Here is a 20,117-nt window from a genome sequence, read left to right as displayed (position 1 = left end):
CCCCTTTGACCTCCATCAGAGCATTCAGTTTTCCCTTTGTAGTGACTCGGTTGGCTCGCATGTCTTGCAATAGTTTCTCCAGTTTGTTTGGTGTTGCTTTACCCTGCACCTCACTCAGCAGGTGCTTCTCAAACTCCACTTTTTGAGTACATTCCTTCCAATCTCACTTAAACAGCTTTATGGTCGATCATTGTGACAATAAATAAAATTGTCCAATTAAATCTAATGAATTTACCCTGACAGATAGAGGACCATATAAAGACAACAGACGTGTTTTTCTGTCCGCTTCCCATACAGAAAGCTCGACCTTGGCAGGCAAAGTTTTGGAATGTTGTTTAAGGAGCACCGGACAGCCAGTCTGTACACTAGGTTAACAGATCAATCATTGTAAGAGGTAACATGATTTCATTCATATATATGCAATTAATTTTGCCTGCCTGAATCGATCAAAGGGTTACACTGGGTTGTTTGCCATTGCCTTCCCAGCAGTAGTTTTGGCAGGAATTATTCTTTAACATCCATCAACAAATGTCATTTTATTAACTTTAACATTCACAGACTAATGAAGACAGCACGCCTGGTTTAACGTCCATCCGAGGATCATGCATCATCTGTGAATCGCCCTATGTGCTAAACATCATCAAATCACTTTAAAATCATTCCAAATCACATTTCTACATTTTGATCACATTTTAAGTACGAATCAAATCGAATTTTGGAAACATTTCTCTACCTTCATTGCCAACGGCATGCGCATTTCGACACAATAGCCCCCCCCCCCTTTTAATCTGCATATTCATTGAATGGATTGCTGAGTACCCATAAATCTCTTCTCGCAGTATGAACAGCTGCTTTCACTCAGCCTGCCAGGCTGAGTAATTATAAATCCTCATAATGCCGGCGATAGCGAGCCTCTATAGCTAAGCTGAGATTCAAACACAGACTCAGTGGAGAGTGTTGACCCATACAAGGAGAGATCTCGTGACCTTTGCGTTATCAGCACCAAGCCAAAATGGCCACAAGCAAAAGTGGCCTCGAGACTTAACATGTTACCCCAAGACGATCATGCATGCATCATCATTTTTTATTATTATTATAACAGGTATTCAAATGATGCTCCGAGGAGACCATCCATTTATTATGTATGCAACGTACAGTGTTCAAAGCCAAAATAGCATACAAAGTTATCAAACAGTGAGAAAGCCCGTTCAGGAAGATTCATGACCTTGGTTTTTATCATCACCAAACCACGAACAGCCAGGCTGCTTTCACTCCCTGCCTGAAGTTTCTTTTGTTGTTACAATATCATTTCAAACAAGACATTCATATATGACATCGTCCTGTAATCTTCAGTTCCTTATCGAGCTCACAATCGCTTCCAATTCAGATTTTCACCTAGATTGAATTCACACACACACCTCTCGATCCGGTCGCAAAACACTCTCAACGACATCTGCCCCACACAATGAATCAACAACGCGTGAAGAGTCAGTCGTTATCGTTTTCCTCTGGATTCGGTGCGTGCACCTCACCTTCTCCAGAGTCTTCACAATCTACGGTGGCGGCCAATCTCTATCTCCATTTTCCGTCCTCATGCATTCCCAAAAGCTTCACAGGTCACAATACACAATAGAGCACGTTTTATTCCAGTGAAATCTATTGGACTCGCACACGTTCCATTTCTACACTCACTCAGCACCACATGCAGATCAATGCAAATCAGTGTGCATACAAATCCGTCCAAAGAGGTAGCTCCTTACAAATCCGTAACACCTCCACACAATACAATGCAACAATTTCACAGCAAGCAAACTTTCAGTGAGTGCAATGAACAAACAGAAATCCAACAGGTAACTTAACAAGTATTCATAACACTTATCTATTTCCCACTTAACCATTCTCGTTGCTTGTTTACCTTGCCCGTTTACCTGGGTTGGAACTCAGTCTCAGCATGACGCTGTTCGATATATTGCTTGCTCGCCTCTGGCCCCCGGGTAATCTCACAGTGGGAATGTACCTAACAGCCTCTTAATTTCCTTCCTTCGCAGCCTCCGTGGCCTTTCTGTATCGGGTCTGCACTCCGACCCTGTCACCAAGAGGAGCCCTCTCTTTGCGTTGTGTCTGCACTCCCTTCTCTCCATGCTTTCCTTATCTCCTCTTCAAGTACTCCTCTGGCTCCTCGTTGATCCTCTTCATTTCCCTCCAGAACTTTCCTCAGGTGATTCAAACAATCCCGATGAAACGTACCATTCTCAGGGAAAGGCAATTTACTGTTCATAGTCCAAACGCACCAATTTGCAACGTCTCTCACAGAATCACGTCCGTATTTATCAAACATATATCTCGCGCATGTCCCTCTCTGTGGCCTGGGGCAGGTTGCTTCAGTATACACAATCTCATCAATCTTTCCAACAGCATTTCCTATTTTTCAAACCCCACGTCACAAATATGTGACGTCACATACTAAAGAGTATGCACTTCAACATAGTGATAATACAACAAATGCTGGTCAGCACTGTAATAAAACAACTTTGTAGTACTGTTAGTTCGAACCACATAACCCTCACACACAATCACACTTTATCACACAGCGAGTTGGGTCTCGAACCCCTCGCAGAGGTGGTATTCCAACCCCCCTCCCTTTGGCCAGAGGGGATTCGCCCTTCCCGAATGCCTCTGCTGTACCCAGTACAGCACAGTGAGCCGAGTACCAAACTCGCTCAAGGTATGGCGAAGACTCGAGCTTCCCGTCAAGAGATCCATCGATCTCTGTTCAGCCCTGAAGGCTGAAGTGGTCTCTGACCACAGGATCCTCCCAGGCCTCCAATAAAAATTATGTGACATGTACTTTCCTTTGTTCGAAGTACGTTGCCCGCGAAGAGCAGCTCTGCTGTCAGGGATGGCATCTCGTTGGCATTCGCCGTCCCTCCGGACCATGAACTGCCTCCAGGGATTGAGTACCTCCGTGTCACGGCACCAAATTGTTGTAGAATTTTGTTGTTAACCGACTCGATGTAAATCCTGTTACTCAATCTGTTTGAAACAATTAATTCACTGTCCACAACGGAAAGTACATTTTATCAGATAATTTTTATCAACATGGTACCATGGAGTCAAAACCACTGAGATGGTATACATCCACAATGATTTGCACTAAGCTAAGATTACATTTCCTGGCATTTATATGCTCTTGTGGGAGTGGAGGAGGCTGATAATTATCAGCCATATCAGAATAGGAATGCTTATAAGCATTCGGCAAAAGAACTCCAACTGCAATACGTGTCTGCTCGGTGAAAAGCGAATGACGTAATCATGGCAAAAGTTGGTGCTATCAACCAGGTCACTTTGTTCCATAGCAAGACATTCCTTTTATCAACATTGAGATCAAAAGACTCTTGGGTAAAAGGAAGCATAACTGACAGCCGATTCGACTTATAGCATAAAATTAAATTTATAAAGCATCAGTAACAATTATAATTGAGAGTACATTAATATAATTATTTTTTCTTCCACAGGTGAGAGAGAGAGCGGTGAGAGAGGGAGAGAGGAATAGTGGTTTGGGAAAGAGACAGAGACAGAGACAGAGACAGAGAGAGATGGGGGTGGGAAAGAGAAAGAGAGGGGGGATAGGGGTGAGAGAGAGAGAGAGAGAGAGAGAGAGAGAGAGAGAGAGAGAGAGAGAGAGAGAGAGAGAGAGAGAGAGAGAGAGAGAGAGAGAGAGATAGAGATAGAGATAGAGATAGAGATAGAGATAGAGATAGAGATAGAGATAGAGATAGAGATAGAGATAGAGATAGAGATAGAGATAGAGATAGAGATAGATATAGGAGACAGAGCGAGATTGGGGTCTGTTTGAAACAATTCACTGTCCACAACAGAAAGTACATTTTATCAGATAATTTTTGTTAACATGGTACCATCGAGTCCAAACCACTGAGATGGTATACATCCACAATGATTTGCACTAAGCTAAGATTACATTTCCTGGCATTTATTACAAGAGAGAGAGATATAGAGATAGAGGTGGGTGGGGGGGAGAGAGAGAGAGAGAGAGAGAGAGAGAGAGAGAGAGAGAGAGAGAGAGAGAGAGAGAGAGAGAGAGAGAGAGAGAGAGAGAGAGAGAGAGAGAGAGAGAGAGAGAGAGAGAGAGAGAGAGAGAGAGAGAGAGAGAGAGATATAGATATAGATATAGATATAGATATAGATATAGATATAGATATAGATATAGATATAGATATAGATATAGATATAGATATAGATATAGATATAGATATATAGGTGGGAGAGAGAGAGAGAGAGAGAGAGAGAGAGGGATAGGGGTGAGAGAGAGAGAGAGAGAGAGAGAGAGAGAGAGAGAGAGAGAGAGAGAGAGAGAGAGAGAGAGAGAGAGAGAGAGAGAGAGAGAGAGAGAGAGAGAGAGAGAGAGAGAGAGAGAGAGAGAGAGAGAGAGAGAGAGAGAGAGAGAGAGAGGGATAGGGGTGGGAGAGAGAGAGAGAGAGAGAGAGAGAGAGAGAGAGAGAGAGAGAGAGAGAGGGATAGGGGTGGGAGAGAGAGAGAGAGAGAGAGAGAGAGAGAGAGAGAGAGAGAGAGAGAGAGAGAGAGAGAGAGAGAGAGAGAGAGAGAGAGAGAGAGAGAGAGAGAGAGAGAGAGAGAGAGAGAGAGAGAGAGAGAGAGAGAGAGAGAGATAGGGGTGGGAGAGAGAGAGAGAGAGGGATAGGGGTGGGAGAGAGAGAGATAGATAGGGCTGGGAGAGAGAGAGAGGGATAGGGGTGGGAGAGAGAGAGAGAGGGAGATAGGGGTGGGAGAGAGAGAGAGGGATAGGGGTGGGAGAGAGAGAGAGAGGGATAGGGGTGGGAGAGAGAGAGAGAGGGATAGGGGTGGGAGAGAGAGAGAGGGATAGGGGTGGGAGAGAGAGAGAGGGATAGGGGTGGGAGAGAGAGGGAGGGATAGGGGTGGGAGAGAGAGAGAGAGGGAGAGAGAGAGAGGGAGAGGGGTGGGAGAGAGAGAGAGAGAGGGATAGGGATGGGAGAGAGAGGGGATAGGGGTGGGGAGAGAGAGAGAGAGAGAGGGGGATAGGGGTGGGTGAGGTAGAGGGGTGAGAGAGGCAGAAGGGTGAGAGAGTGAGTGGGGAGTGAGGAGTGAAGGGAGGGAGAAGAGGTGGAGGGATTCCGGCAGATGTGACGCCCAGCTGAATGTCCATCTGAGAGACGGCAAACACATTGATGAATCACCCTGCCTGTGAAACATCGGGATGACTGTTTATAGCTGAGTCGGGATACGAACAAGGCGAGACAGCTTCAAGGGAGCATGTGTACTTCTTGGCGATCTTGCCATGATCTGGCGATTCATTGCTTTATGAAAATTGAATTGGTCCGAGCAACAGTTCCGACTGCAAAAAAAATAAAAGATTAAAAGAAAACCCTTTAATTTGGCGAATTGGCACATTCTTTGCACTCTTTTCTCTCCTCGACCTCCAGAGAATTGTTTGGTGAAGGAGAAGAGCGGGAAAGAAGGGAAAGGAAGGTAGCATGGGGGGGGGGAGTGAGAAGGCAGGGGGGGAGTGAGAAGGCAGTGGGGGAGGGGAGAAGGCAGCATGAGGGGGGAAGGAGATCATGAGGGACGAGGGGGGAGAAGTCATCACGAGGGGGGGAGAAGTCAGTACGAGTGGGGGAGAAGAAGGCAGCGTGAGGGGGTTCGAAGGGAATGGGAAGCAGGCACGAGGGGAGTGAAGGGAATGGGAAGGCGGCACGAGGGGAGTGAAGGGAATGGGAAGGTGGCACGAGGGGAGTGAAGGGAATGGAAAGGCGGCACGAGGGGAGTGAATGGAATGGAAAGGCGGCACGAGGGGAGTGAAAGGAATGGAAAGGCGGCACGAGGGGAGTGAAGGGAATGGAAAGGGGGCACGAGGGGAGTGATAGGAATGGAAAGGCGGCACGAGGGGAGTGAAAGGAATGGAAAGGCGGCACGGGGGGAGTGAAGGGAATGGAAAGGCGGCACGAGGGGAGTGAAGGGAATGGAAAGGCGGCACGAGGGGAGTGAAGGGAATGGAAAGGCGGCACGAGAGGAGTGAAGGGAATGGAAAGGCGACGCGAGTGGAGGGAATGAGAAGGTGACGTGAGTGGAGTGAAGGGAATGGAAAGGCGACGCGAGTGGAGGGAATGAGAAGGTGACGTGAGTGGAGGGAATGGAGAAGGCAATGTGAGGGGAGGAATGAGAAGGCGATGCGAGGGGAGGGAAGTGGAAGGCAGCATACCAGGGCATTACCGGGGAGATAAAACACATCCAAACAGCAGCATTTTCCTTTTAACCACCGTGTTCGATATAAAACTAGGTGGTAACATCTAAAAATCAAAACTAATGCTGTTTGGTAAAGGCCTGCCTGCATGCAGTCTTCCCCACAATCCCCCTCACACATTCCTCCCCACAGTCCCCCCCTCACCCCACATCCCCCCAACCTCCTAGGGATCTTCACAAAACGTGCACGTGCACCGGCGATTTGCTCAACCTTTCACTCGCACACATGCACGGATTTCCCCACACCCACACTGCACAGTGGCACGTCCTGCTTGGCTTCGAGGATTTGGCACTGCAGAAGTACATTGTTTGCGAGACGTCCTGTACAGCACCACGCATCCAAGTTCGAGTGCAGATTGCGTGTCCGCGAAACCCGCACACACGTAACCACGAACAAGTACACACACACACGCACCCCATGGAGAGTCATTTGTTCCCATGGAGAGTATAGTTGTTGAGGAACTCTGGGAAGGGTTCGAAACAGCGTTATCACTTGGCTTGTGTCAGTCTTCTTGGGTTACTTTATGCAGCTACTTGGGCTGGAGGGGTGTTGAAGGGGTCAATCATTTATATAATCCTAGCCAGCTGGGTGTAGTCGATTCGTTGAGAGCTGGTTGGCTATTCCCTCCATTCACAGGTGAGAGATCTGGGTGGCTCTTTCGTTACACACACACACACACACACACACACACACACACACACACACACACACACACACACACACACACACACACACACACACACACACACACACACACACACACACACACACACACACACACACACACACACACACACACACACACACACACACAGACACTCACACTGCTACAGTTGAGGAAATTACCCTGGAAGAGAGTATTCATGTACATGTCGGAATTCCCCATCTGATGGTTATTTCTTAGTTTGTGTGTAGGTAGATCTTTACGCTGTGTCTGGGAGGGGGAATGCGTTTTGAGGTTCGTCTATGTATTGCCGGTGTGATGTCTCCCCATTTGCCGCTTTTAATCTCCTCAATCCGCCAATAATTTTCATCAGCAAACCTCAATTCAACAACCCCTCCTTCACCGAACGGTCTTTCTCTCAACCCCACAGTCGGTTTGTCTTTGTCCCTCTCCCTCACCACTCGAGCCACTCATTATTTTATTCCTTCACAGTCAACCATCTGTCCATCCATTTCATACTCCTCAGTCTCCACGCCAAATTTTAAAGAATTTAATGCACTAAAGGATCCCTCACCATTGGAAACGATTAATCCTCTGGACCAGTCGAATCGTCTTTCCCAATTCTTCCTTCCCTGCACTCCGATATCCGGCGTGCGGGACTACGCTTCTCAAACACACGTGCAATATAGAGGAACATTTGCGTGCGCGAAGGAGTGGCAAAATCACCAGTGAACGATGGCCTGTTTGAGTGTTTACGTTTGTGAGTGTAGGGTCTGGGGGCGCCCATGGCCGTCAGACGTCGCCTGACCATAACGATGCGGGGTTTTTCCACCGCCTCTTCATTGGACCCTCCCTGTCGGAAGCGCACCAATGAGATAGGGCCACGTGGGGTCAAAGGATGCTTTAGTGAACTTTGCTTTTCCCAGCGGGCACGTATAAAGGCCAGGACGGGGCTTGGTTCGGGGCTGTTGTGTGTACGCTGGGGACTTGACCAGAAGACTGGTTGCTTGCTCGGGGAATCGCCTGCCAAAACGGACTGTGCTGGTCTGGAATGGACTGCGCTGGGTAATACTGCTCAGCCATAATAAGTACTGTGGTGCGCGTTGAGGGCGTGGTTCCTTGTTGAGGTCATGAGGTCACCAATAGGTAACACGACATTGAAGGCGTGAGGACCCTGTTGGACCTAATTGTCCAAACCGGCATCCGCAGTTGCTTAATGGATCGTCGGGCCATGGAGTTATCTATGGCTTCATGGCCTCAGGGTTAGAGGGCGAGCGGCAGGTCCGATGACCACCCCGTTGATCTCGTACGTACTCGAATCCCGACTCGTAACATACTGTGTATATGTATAGTGCCAATACAAAGTCTACACTCCTTTCAAATTTTTCACCTTTTGTTAACTTATAGCCTGGAATTAAATCAGACTTTTTCCACCTTTATTTACACATCGTAACTTAGAACTTCCAAGTGAAAAACAAATTCTACAAATTTCAGAAGGTAAATTATAATACAAAACGAGAATATCTTGGTTGGATAAGTGTCCACCCCCCTGATTTAATACTTGGTGGAAGCACCTTTGACAGCAATTACAGCTCCACCAACTTTGCACACCTTGATAGGTCAATATTTTCCCATTCATCTGTACAAAGCTGCTCAAGTTAATTCAGGTTGTGTGGGGTGCATTGATGAACAGCAATCTTCAAGTCATGCCACAGATTTTCAATTGGATTTAGGTCAGGGCTCTGACTGGGCCACTCAAGGACATTTATCTTTGTATTCCTTAGCCACTCCAGTGTAGCTTTGGCTGTGCGTCGGGTTGTTGTCATGCTGAAAGGTGAACTTCCGTTCCAATTTCAGCTTTCTTGCAGCAGGTTTTCCTCTTGGACTTTTTTGTATTTTGCTCCATCCATTTTCCCTTCTATCCTGACAAGTGCCCCCATTGCCTGCTGATGAGAAACATCCTCATAACACGATGCTGGCAACACCATGCTTCACAGTAGGGATGGTGTTTTTGGATTATGTGTTGTGTTGGGTTTGTGCCAAATGTAACGTTTTGCATTTAAGCAAAAATTACCCATCTTTGTTTCATTAGACCACAAAACGTTTTGCCACATGTCTTCAGAATCTCCGGAGTGGTTTTTTGCATACCTCAAACGGCACTCAAGGTGGCATTTTTAAAGTAATTGCTTCCTTCTTGCCACCCCACCGTACAGGTCAGACTTGTGGAGTGCTTGGGATGTTATTGTCGCTGCACACAGTGATCAGTCTTTGCCATAAAGGCATGTAGCGCTTTAAAAGTTGCCATTGGCCTCTTAGTGGCTTCTGATGAGTCTCCTCCTTATTTGGTCATCCAGTTTGAAGGGTTCTCAAGTAGGACTTAAACCAATGTCATTAGAAATTTTTCCGACGTCGTTACTTATTTTTAACGATGTGTATATATGCATCAGAAAGAAGATAATTGGTTTTGGGTCGTTGATGGTCACATATCGTTTCCCCATATCTTGCCGGGTTGTGATTTAGACAGGCAACCGTGACGGGCCTTGACCTGCTCATGGTCACATATCTTTTCTGTATATCTCGTGGGATTGTGAGTTGGACAGGTGACCATGATGGGTGGGGAGTGGGTTTGAAGACTTGGAGTAGGGAGGTTATTGATGCCTTAGGGTTGGGAGGTGGGGATGTGGACTTGGGGTTGGGGGTGGGAGAGAGGGTCCACTGAAATTTATGTCATTTGATCAGTATTTTGAGGGGTGTGCAGATATAAATTTTAATAAACACATTCTAATAGAAAAACTACTTTTTGGTCTTTCAGTTATTTCCACACAAAGGAAACTTAATGGTGAATGACCCACATGGAACAATATTAAAATGATCTGTAACCTTGTTATGCCTCATAACATGCTTTAAGCATTGATTTTAAGTTATGTTGTCCACTGTATGTGTTTATGAAAGCCTGTTCAATTGCTTTCGGCCCTTTAAAATATTTAACAGCATTTTCATTCGATATTTAGCGGATTATGGAAATGCAACTTAGAACTTCGTGTGTCCTCTGCATATAAATTGTAATAGTCCACCTGTCCGCCGACGCAAATCAACACGACGAAGCCATCATGAGCAAGACTAGTTTTTCATTCTTCATAAAATTGTTTTGCTAGTTTGCGGCATCTGCTAATTGAGCAATCTGCATGCTCATTTCAGGTACTCAAGAACTGTACCGATCTCAAATAAACATGAGAACAAACCACCGGAACCAGCACACGTGGCCTGATTCTACAGCAGAGAGCAGCAGCAGGGTGGGCCGCAAAGGAAAAGCCTCCATGTCAAAAGCTAGCTCAAACCTGGCCACATGTCCTTCTACTGGCAACGTGAGGAACCTCTCGCAATATTCTGTGTCATCAGTGAGCAAGGAATGTGTGTGTGTGTGTGTGTGTTGTTAAAATCGCTGTTTTTTGGCTCAGAAAACGAATAGAGGCCTACTTGTCGGAGGCACCCTCAAATCATTTAAGCCTCACTTAAGAGACTTGTTTTGCAGGTCGAAAGTTGCAGCGACAGGTTCTCGCCATGCCCAGAAAAAGTGGATGTGGAGGAAGACTTGATGAATGACCAGCAGAGCCTCAAGGACCTTGTACTCGAAGAAGACCTAATGAGCGAGCAAGACTTTTTTGCTGGAGAAGAGAACTCTCTCTTTGAAGTTGGCTCAGTTGTCGAGGTGCTCGTAAAGAACAAGCAAGCGTTTGGAGTGATTCGGTGGATGGGAACACTACCCGGAAAGGACGGAAAGTTTGCAGGTGTTGAAATGGTAAGACAACAGGATTAAAAAGACCTGCGCTTCATTTTGCACTCGACTATTCCCTCCACGTAAAAAGCAAAATTCATGCTCATCGTGAAGTCTGGCGAGTTTACTGCCACCACTCAAAACGAATTGCAGGTTCATAAAAGTCTTGTATGTACTAAATTGCATTATATTGATTTTGCTCCTTTTAGTTTACCATTGAGACTCGAGTTTTAAAAGATCTCTGGATGTTTATAATGTTTACACAAATGGCTGTTTAGCATTATGGATTTGGTCCTGAACATCAAGTATGAAATGTTTTTTTTTTTTTTAACAGGATCTTAAAGCTAGAGCGCGCGCGCACACACACACACACACACACACACACACACACACACACACACACACACACACACACACACACACACACACACACACACACACACACACACACACACACACACACACACACACACACACACACACACACACACACACACACGACACAGGACTGTTAGACGAGACAAACACAGCCACCGAGCTTTGGGAAAGTTTCGTCACTTCCCGGGGCACTGGGTACCAACAATATCACCGCACTCAGTGGAGCATTTCCTAAAGAGTCTCCTCCCCATGGATGCCAACCTATGGAGTTTGGCAATACTCTTATCCTTTTTAAATTCTAAACATCAAGCAAGGAAGCAGCAAGTTCCATTTTTATCTAATGTCTGGTATGATGACGTAGGTTTGAACCGTCGACCTCCCAGATTCAAAGTTGACACTTTCACCATTACACCACCAAGTTTGGTTTGAGTGATTATCTTCCACCAAACTCTGAATTATTGTGTAACTTAGATGAACCAGATGAACATTTACCTGTAAATGGATGGAGGTTTGTCGACTGGAATGACAGTCTTTTGACACCTTGTGCCTGGATGGGCTTATTTCACAAATTCTGGTGTAAGGATACATGACATGCAATTGGCATTGGAAATGAATACTGAAGGTGACATAGATTTGTAATTGGCCAGCATGCTGGTGAGAACTTGACTGCTCTTCGCACCAGACACTGCAGGTCTTCAGAGTCCACCAACTAATGCTTGCAGATGGGAAATCCAGGTTCAAGGTCCATCTGAGTCACGGTGAATGCATCCTTACTTTTGAGCCATTTAGTCTCCAAACTGTATGTTAAAAATTAAACCTGAACTCTGACCTAGACAGACGTCGTGTTGATGTGATGCAGCAGTCTGACTTGGTGTGAGTTTACTGACCCACTGCTCAAGCATATTTTGATGGTTGTCGTCATTTTGCCAGGAAGAAGAGGTGAGTGAAGGCACAGATGGAACTTGTGAAAAGAAGAGCTACTTCATTTGCCCACCTGGAAAAGGCCTCTTTGTGCGGCTGGGACGATGCCACCCAGACTCACGCTTCCCCTTGTCTGCTGCTCATGCTCTAGACCAAGTGCAGCGCTGCAACTCAATAGGTGCAAGCCTTGCAGCATTTTCAGTCCTCAGGACAAATTCCATGTTGTGTGTCTCTATCTAGGCCCTGGGTTGCTAAACCAAGTCGATGGCATCGGTTGTTAAATCAAGTAGTTAAATTAGCCCCTGGGTTGTTAGACCAAGTAGTTGCAATCCTAGTTTGCAATTTGAGGATGCCACTTCATTGGGTTACCTCAACACCATTTAATGATTAAAATCTGGTTTAACGTTATGGGCATCAGATTATTCTGACCTGAAATAACTCTTTATCGGCCATAACTTCATCTCCGTCTGAGATTTTGTGGCCAATCTGGTGAGCAATAACGTCGCCATTCTTTACATTCTCTTGTGGCAGCATTCAGCAATTATCGGAGTGAGACCGTTAAGGGAATAGTGATGCCTCCATCAGACACTCAAGCACTTAGCATCTTTTCTGGCAGAACGAAAGGCATCCAGGGCCACTTGAATTCCTGCTACATGGACTCTACACTATTCTGGTAAGTGGGAGACTCTTTACTTGTATGAGAGTAGTTTTGTTTAGCTGCACTGGTCATTCTCGACTGCTACGCTTTCATTTGAGTAAAAGCAAAATAATGATGTACGTCCCCAGTTAGGTTACATTTGGGAAAACTCCTCCAAGTTGTCCCCGTATTTCTGCCTCTTCCAATTGTGTACTCTATGCAGTATGTTTGCATTGAGCACGGCATTTGATGGCATGCTGCACCGGCCTATGACCGAGTCAGACTCTCGGGAATACAATCGGGTGCAGCGTCTCCTGCGCGAGGACATCGTCAACCCATTGCGGAGGTAGGTGCCTTTTATTTATGTTGATGATGGCAAAACTTTGTATCGTTGCCAACCCATGATTATTTCCTTTGATGTTGACAGACACGGATACGTGAGTGCCACCAAAGTGATGCAGCTGCGCAAAGAGCTGGACAGCATGGGTTGTGTTACTGGCCTTACCAATGAAGAAAAAGGTAACTACAGCCCCTTCTCTGGGCATCATGGCTGGTAACAAATATCAAAAGTACTATGCTTTTAGTAATCGTGAATTGTGGACACGTTAACTTAAGATTCATTTAAGACAGAGCTTGGGCAATTTGGTTCACAATGCGTGCCTTGCATCCACATCCCACCACCACTTGCTATCTCTGCAGACCCAGAAGAATTCCTCAATATATTGTTCCAGCATGTTTTGAAGGTTGAGCCTTTCTTGAAGATTAGGTAAGTGATGTACTGCATTTGTGATCCGTTTTTATCTTGCCTGTTCGAAGAACAGAGAGCTATAGCGATACCCCCGGCGTGAGCGTCAGCGTCACCATCAGCGTGAAAATGTTAAAATTTTTGGTGCAAGTTATTTTTTCCTTTCTAATGTTTTTATCTACCCGATATATATATATATATATATATATATATATATATATATATATATATATATATATATATATATATATATATATATATATATATATATATATATATATATATCGAGGCGTATTATATGTCGTCCATCCGTCCGTTCCTGTCCGCACTCTAACTCCCAAAGTTTTCAACTTTCACGTTTCATATTTGGTACATAGGTACAGACTGTGGAGACAGTGTGTCGTGACATACGTCCGTCATTTAAAGTGGTTGCCATGGCAACCAGGATGCTGTTTTCCATCCGTTCCTGTCCGCACTCTAACTCCCAAAGTTTTCAACTTTCACATCTGGTATATAGGTACAGACTGTGGAGACGGTATGTCGCGACATACGTTAGTCATCTAAAGTGGTTGCCATGGCAACCAGGATGCTGTTTTCCATGTAGTAGCACAATTCTGTATATACCTTCTTGTTCAGGCTTAGATTGTGCTCACTTGCGCTCTTGTTACTGATTACAACATACAAATACATATCTTGCTTTAAAATTATTTGGATCAGACTTCACTGCAATGCTTTATAAAAAATATTAATTATTAGACGAGTCTTTTAAAAACGATAAATGTATAAACAGGTGAGCATTGGGTGGCTTTGACACCAACTCTGATTTGCTCGCCTGTTCGAAGAACAGAGAGCTATAGCGATACCCCCGACGTGAGCGTCGGCGTCGGCGTCAGCGTCAGCGTGAATATGTTAACGTTTTTGGTGCAAGTTATTTCCTTCCTAATGTTTTTATCGACCACACTATTTTTTTACTGATTACAATATACAAATACATATATTGCTTTAAAATTATTTGGATCAGACTTCACTGCAATGCTTTATAAAAAATATTATTAGACTAGTCTTTTAAAAACGATAAATGTATAAACAGGCGAGCATTGGGTGGCTTTGACACCAACTCTCTGGTTAATTTGACCGGCAGTGAGTGTGCGCGCTCGTTGTGATTTCACTTGTGGCTTGTTTTCAGCTCTGAGAAAACTAACATCCAGGAGAGCTATCTTTACCAAATCTTCTTAGAACGTGATGGTCGAGTCCAGGTTCCAACTGTTCAACAGTTACTGGAACAATCCTTTCATACTGCAGACCTCAAGTTAACTGAGGTGTGTGTCTAATGCTGCAAGCATCGAATGCACTCTGATCAAGAGGTTTTAGTTGATATGCATCCACTGGACTGTTATCTTCTCTTTGCTAAAGGCTTATCTTGATTCTTGCCCAATCTTGTGTGGGTTGGTGATAGATGCCCTCCTGCCTCATCGTCCAAGCACCTCGCTTTGGCAGAGAGTTCAAGATGTTCAGCAAAATCATTCCGTCATTGGAGTTGGACATCACCAATTTGCTTCAGGACAGTAAGTTTGTGGTTGGACATTCTCGGTGTACACAAAACGTCAGCATTTGTATTTTGGGTGTGTTATGGGTGGGTGGGGTGGTTTAGTGATAGGAGTAATTTTCCCTTGTACAGTTCTATGATTGTCTATTTTCAGCATTATATAATCATTCCCTCTATCCATGAGGATCTTCTGTACTATCATTGTCCTAAACATCTAAATACCTCAAACCATGAGCATCAGAAACCGGTACATATTCAGTCCCTTCTGTCCCTCGTTGGACTCTGCAGGCCCCCGTGAATGTGTAGTGTGTGAGCGCTCGGCTGATGTCGAGTGTCGTGACTGTTACCTCGACATGGTGATCTCCCCAGGCCAGATAAAGCAGTACTGTAACACGTGCAGCCAGCAGGTAGGAATTAAGCACATCATTGTTATATACAAGGAAATGTATTTGTATTTGCTTGAATAGATCTTGTGCTTAAATCTACTGGTATAATTTAGAGCAAGTCCAAATGTTGCATAATCAGGAAATTCGATTCGTTCAAGGACAATGACTAGAAATGGTTGCAGTGGAATTAGTCTCATGATATTTTTCCACAAAGAGGGGAGGTGGGGAGTCTGAGAGATGTTGAATAGAAGGCGGGTGAGATGTGGAGGGGAAGGGAGGGAGAGAGAGATGTAGAAAAGCGAGTGAGGGAGGATGTTGAAGAGGCATGAGGGAAGAAGGGAGATGTGTCGGGGAGTGAGGAAGACAGATTTTGTAGAGGAGGGAGGGGGTACAGGTTTTTTGTTTTTCTGAAACAATACTCAATTCTGGTTCAAATGTCATGTTGCATGTATTGAATTCACAATTTGAACTTTTGATGTATGACAAATCTTGTTGATTGAAAGGTGGTTTAAAACAAATAAAACGAGAAGGGCACTTGGTAGAGCGCATACCTCCGCAACGTTAATGCCTGATCCACGAGAACGTATCGGGTCCAATACATTTTTGAAACCGTGCAATATATCGTTTTTGGCCCAATCTCTCACTGGTGAAGAATCACTTTAAAAATTATTAGATTCGGATCGTCACCAAAACCAAATCAATTCGTCGTGGTCACACTCGATGTGTCCACCAAGTTTTGAATGAATCTGTCCACAACTTTTTGAGATATTGTGCTAAATATATCATTTTTGGCCCTATCTCTCACTGGTGAAGAATCACTTTTAAAAATTCTAGTCGTCGGATCTGGATTTTCACCAAAATCTAATCAGTTTGTCCTTGTCACACCCAACCTACCCACTAAATTTCATCTGGATGCATCCACAACTTTGAGATATCCTTCCTGCACACAGACAGACAGACAGATAGAGAGGGGTGAAAATATAACCTCTTCTCACTTTTGGTGGCAGAGGTAATTAATGAATAGTTTGAGCCCATTACAAACACGTCAAGGTAATTGCTTTCCACCCAGGTGCACCATCATCGTGGAAGGATTAATCACACACCTCGCGAACTCCACGTGCCACCGGAATTTCGTGACGGAGCATCCAGGTTCGTGCCCCGTGAGTGCTTGCAGCTCTTTGGTGTTCTGTGTATCGAGACGAGTCACTACGTGGCTTTCCTCAAGTATGGTGCCGCAGATGATGCCTGGCTCTTTTTTGACAGCATGGCCGATCGAGAAGGTAAATGTTTCATTGCACATATTTCAAAATGAACTACATGCTGAAACTTTTATATGATGGCTAAACGCTGCCTTTACCCACAAGGCGGGCAAGATGGTTTCAACATCCCGGAGGTGCGGCCTTGTCCAGAGGTGGCCCAGTACCTCAGCTTGCATCCTGATCAGTTGGACAAGTTGGACAGCCGTCAAATGACAGGCTCGGCTTCACGGCTGTTCTGCGACGCCTATATGTTTATGTACCACCACCCACAGCTCATGCAATACAAATGAATGGGCGTTGTCCCTAGTTTCACAAACTGCCCAATGAAAAGGCTCACTTTCAGCCTGCAGCCCTTGGATAGTTCCTGGCATTCTTTTTCAAGGATGTTGAAAATGAGGCACAAAGTTGTTTGGTGGCCTTGTCCCACCCACTTTGAGTGCCACCAGAAGGTACACCACCTCATGGTAGTTTGCACTTTGATGGAAACAGAGTTGCCTTGTAATACGAGTGTGTCATGTGAGGTATTACTTGGGTATCATCCTTTTCTCTCCTTGTAATATTTTATTCTTGGAACTGTTGCAGAAAACAGCATGTTCTGGTATTGGCAGCTGATCATGGGAGGTCTTATGGGTTTGAAGCAGGATAGGATCTCATCTTGTGCTAACCCTGGAAATCACAAGTTTAGTTTTACTGAGATCCTGCTGGCACCCACATATTGGCAGTGCCACTTTAAAGCCATCACCTTGACTAGCCAGTGCCTCTCTGTACAAACCTGCACTTTTTGACATCACAAGTGCACCTGCCAGACATAATTCACAGTGCTTGCACTAGTGTCCCTAAAATGAGTGACATTGCTGTTTGAGTGCAACAAAAAATAACTTTCTATCGTCCCATACATGCTCTGCTGCTGTAAATTAGAAGTATATGCTTTCCGCACTTACACTGGCCTTAGTAATGTAAGGAAAAGCAGACTTGAACCTTATCTGTACAAAAGGCATTTAATAAAGATACTTTATTTTGACAAACAGCACTCGTAAACTTGTAAAACACACCAAAGTATTGCTGGGAAGAGGAGATGCAGCATGCCCTGAGTTTGAGGAGCATTTTGTTCCGTTTGCACTTTACGTGGCAGACGGTTTGGAGTTTACCAACATCATTGTCCAAACCTGTATCCTACCACTTCGAATAAAAAAAAAAAAAGAAAAAAAAAGGAAAGCTTCTATAAATTCCACAATTTTCAGCATCCTTTAAAAAAGAAAAAAAATATGTAATTGCTTATTTCCTGCCAACACAAAACGATAAATAAACCCCGTCAATTAACTCACCACCTGGACATAAATAGATACGTAAGGTTGAAAGAGTGAGCTTTGTGATGGCTTAACAGTTCATGTGGTTCCCTTAATGTCTTGAGTTTAAGCCCCTGCTTTGCCAAAGTTACACCAAGTGTGTTGATTCAGCCCTGCATTCGAAGTCAGCAAAATGAGGAGCTCTGCGAAAGTGAGCCAGGTTCGTATTGTGTGTCAGAGTGGTGACCCATCCAGGATTGTTCCCTTTCGTCAATGGCAGCCATAGTCACGTGATGGCGTGAGGATCATCCATCGAAGCTTCAGAGAATGTTAAAGAAAGGTAGGTTTGTTCGTGGTGTGAATGTGCATGTCAGTCAGCTTTGTGAATGATAATCTTGTCAATGTGGAACAAAATTTTGGAATGGGTAGTCACTCGGAACAGACTTTGCTGTCACAAAGCAAGATTAGGTCTCAAGTGTAAAACTACATGTTCAAGATGGGGTCAAGGTGAGTTTAAGAGTCTGGATAATCACTTGTGAAAATATTCCTGATTTTAAGTTTCAGGAGTTTGATATTCTCTCTCACTCACACTCACACTCACACAGTTGAACAGTGTTTTAAATTATCCTCTGCAATTCAATGCCACATCCAAAAACAATCCAATGTGCATGAGAAGTTACAACGTTCAACATCAGCGCTGTCGCACATTTTGAAATTGGACGTTTTGCATTTATTATGATTAAACACCAGCACCACCACCACAAGAGGTCGTGGCATCTGAAATAGCTCATACCATATTAAATTAGAATCCTTTAAAGTTAAACCAAAGCTTTATTTTATAATTAACTTGTACATCCCATGTGATTCGAGTGAGGTTCACAATATCTAAATACACAGATTAGCTCACTCGGCAAACACTGCTGGCCATGGCCCATTCAGCCAAAACACGAAAATGCAGAGCATCTTCATTGTCATCCCTCAGCTCATGCTATCTTCACAAATGTCAATGGGCCAGGAAAACAAGTTTGCTTTATTTTCCCAATTTTTTTTTCGTATTCTGCAATTAATTCGCAGGAAAAGCATGACATGAAAGGTTGTTTTTGTTTGTCCATGTGATGGTCGAGTTTATTTTCATCAAGTATAAATGGACAAAGTTTGTATATACTTGGTATCAAAATTTTTGGGGGAGAGGGGCGGGTTCAACGAGTGCGCGCGCGCATCCGTTCCGTGCACAAATGTTGCATTTTTCATCAACGAAAACGTTCCCACGAGATAAATTCACTTTATAATTAGCCTTTTGAAACCCAAGCTCGGTCTCGTTTTCAATTTCAGCACCATCTCAATGGCATTTGAACGAAGACAAAGTGTGGAAGGATTTCTGTGTTGGAGAGTCGTGTTAAAACGATGGGCAAACCGATATACAAAAAAGCATCGAAGCAACAATTCACTTCCAAGTTTCCTTGAAATCAAATGCGAGAGCAAATGCTTAAATGAACTTTAAAATGTGATTTACAGGAGCTAATCCATTTGTGCAACTTCCTCATGGGATTGTAGAAAGGACCGTGACCTCGATTCCGAGAAACCGTTGACCTCGGCTGTTTTCCGACAAGTTCCTCAATACGAACAGAACTACGCAGACAGGAGCAGGCTGTGATTACCAATGCTTGCTGTGGTGTATGCACTACGTGCATGCACCTAATATTTTGCAAAGCAAACTCTGCCACTGTTCTCTGAGTGGTTTTGAATGATCACTCGTTTCACCTTCTCCATGATAATACAGGAAGCCCATGCATTAGCAATGTCGTATCAATCCCGGGCATGCCAGAAGTATCAGAAGCAGGAGTGGCGATTTGTCAGGGAGATGCACTGCGTCCCGTCGTTGCAGAGCCGACGGTACTTATTGGTGGATGAATAAGTAGTTTGCAGAAAGGCTTGGCCTACTTACGGAAGCGTTTGAAAAGTGGATGCATGTGTTTGGTGGTTGCAGACTTGGCTCGTGGTACGTGGTACTCCATGTAAACGGTGTTGTCGGCTCCAGACATGGAACTCATGTTGCCGATGCGACGCGTCATCTGCACAGAATCGGAGGCAAAATTAATTTGGAGTCTGTATCATGTTGGAACGGGATTAAACCGCCACCCCCCCCCCCCCCGCCATTGCCATGCAATATTTGAAGTGAAACACATGCCATCTTTTGATTAAACCAGTCAGCGATGCGACAGGAA

The 20,117-nt window shown here is 44.6% G+C and overlaps 2 protein-coding genes across 4 annotated transcripts in view; one reads left to right on the top strand and one right to left on the bottom strand.

Moving 5' to 3' along the window:
* The window catches only part of CYLD (CYLD lysine 63 deubiquitinase), a 145,415-nt gene extending 127,784 nt beyond the window's left edge, over positions 1-17,631 (top strand). Inside the window, exons 9-20 of the mRNA XM_085890446.1 lie at positions 10,158-10,324; positions 10,492-10,758; positions 12,043-12,211; positions 12,565-12,706; positions 12,894-13,016; positions 13,098-13,189; positions 13,370-13,436; positions 14,602-14,734; positions 14,872-14,980; positions 15,250-15,368; positions 16,417-16,627; positions 16,712-17,631. Coding sequence (XP_085746572.1) covers positions 10,158-10,324; positions 10,492-10,758; positions 12,043-12,211; positions 12,565-12,706; positions 12,894-13,016; positions 13,098-13,189; positions 13,370-13,436; positions 14,602-14,734; positions 14,872-14,980; positions 15,250-15,368; positions 16,417-16,627; positions 16,712-16,896 — 1,784 coding nt within the window. The 3' untranslated portion in view covers positions 16,897-17,631. The remainder of the gene's footprint in view (positions 1-10,157; positions 10,325-10,491; positions 10,759-12,042; positions 12,212-12,564; positions 12,707-12,893; positions 13,017-13,097; positions 13,190-13,369; positions 13,437-14,601; positions 14,735-14,871; positions 14,981-15,249; positions 15,369-16,416; positions 16,628-16,711) is intronic.
* A 968-nt stretch (positions 17,632-18,599) lies between these two features.
* ERCC3 (ERCC excision repair 3, TFIIH core complex helicase subunit) overlaps positions 18,600-20,117 on the bottom strand; it is a 30,811-nt gene continuing 29,293 nt past the window's right edge. For all 3 annotated transcript variants that reach the window (XM_085893707.1, XM_085893708.1, XM_085893709.1), the window contains one exon: positions 18,600-19,964. In XM_085893707.1, the coding sequence (XP_085749833.1) occupies positions 19,830-19,964 (135 nt within the window). In that variant the 3' untranslated portion in view covers positions 18,600-19,829. The remainder of the gene's footprint in view (positions 19,965-20,117) is intronic.

The sequence above is a fragment of the Eptatretus burgeri genome, chromosome 8, assembly GCF_056783735.1.
Source record: "Eptatretus burgeri isolate ZD-2024b chromosome 8, Ebu_testis_v1, whole genome shotgun sequence".
In the NCBI taxonomy this organism is placed as follows: domain Eukaryota; kingdom Metazoa; phylum Chordata; class Myxini; order Myxiniformes; family Myxinidae; genus Eptatretus; species Eptatretus burgeri.
This window is presented reverse-complemented; position numbering and strand designations above follow the sequence as displayed.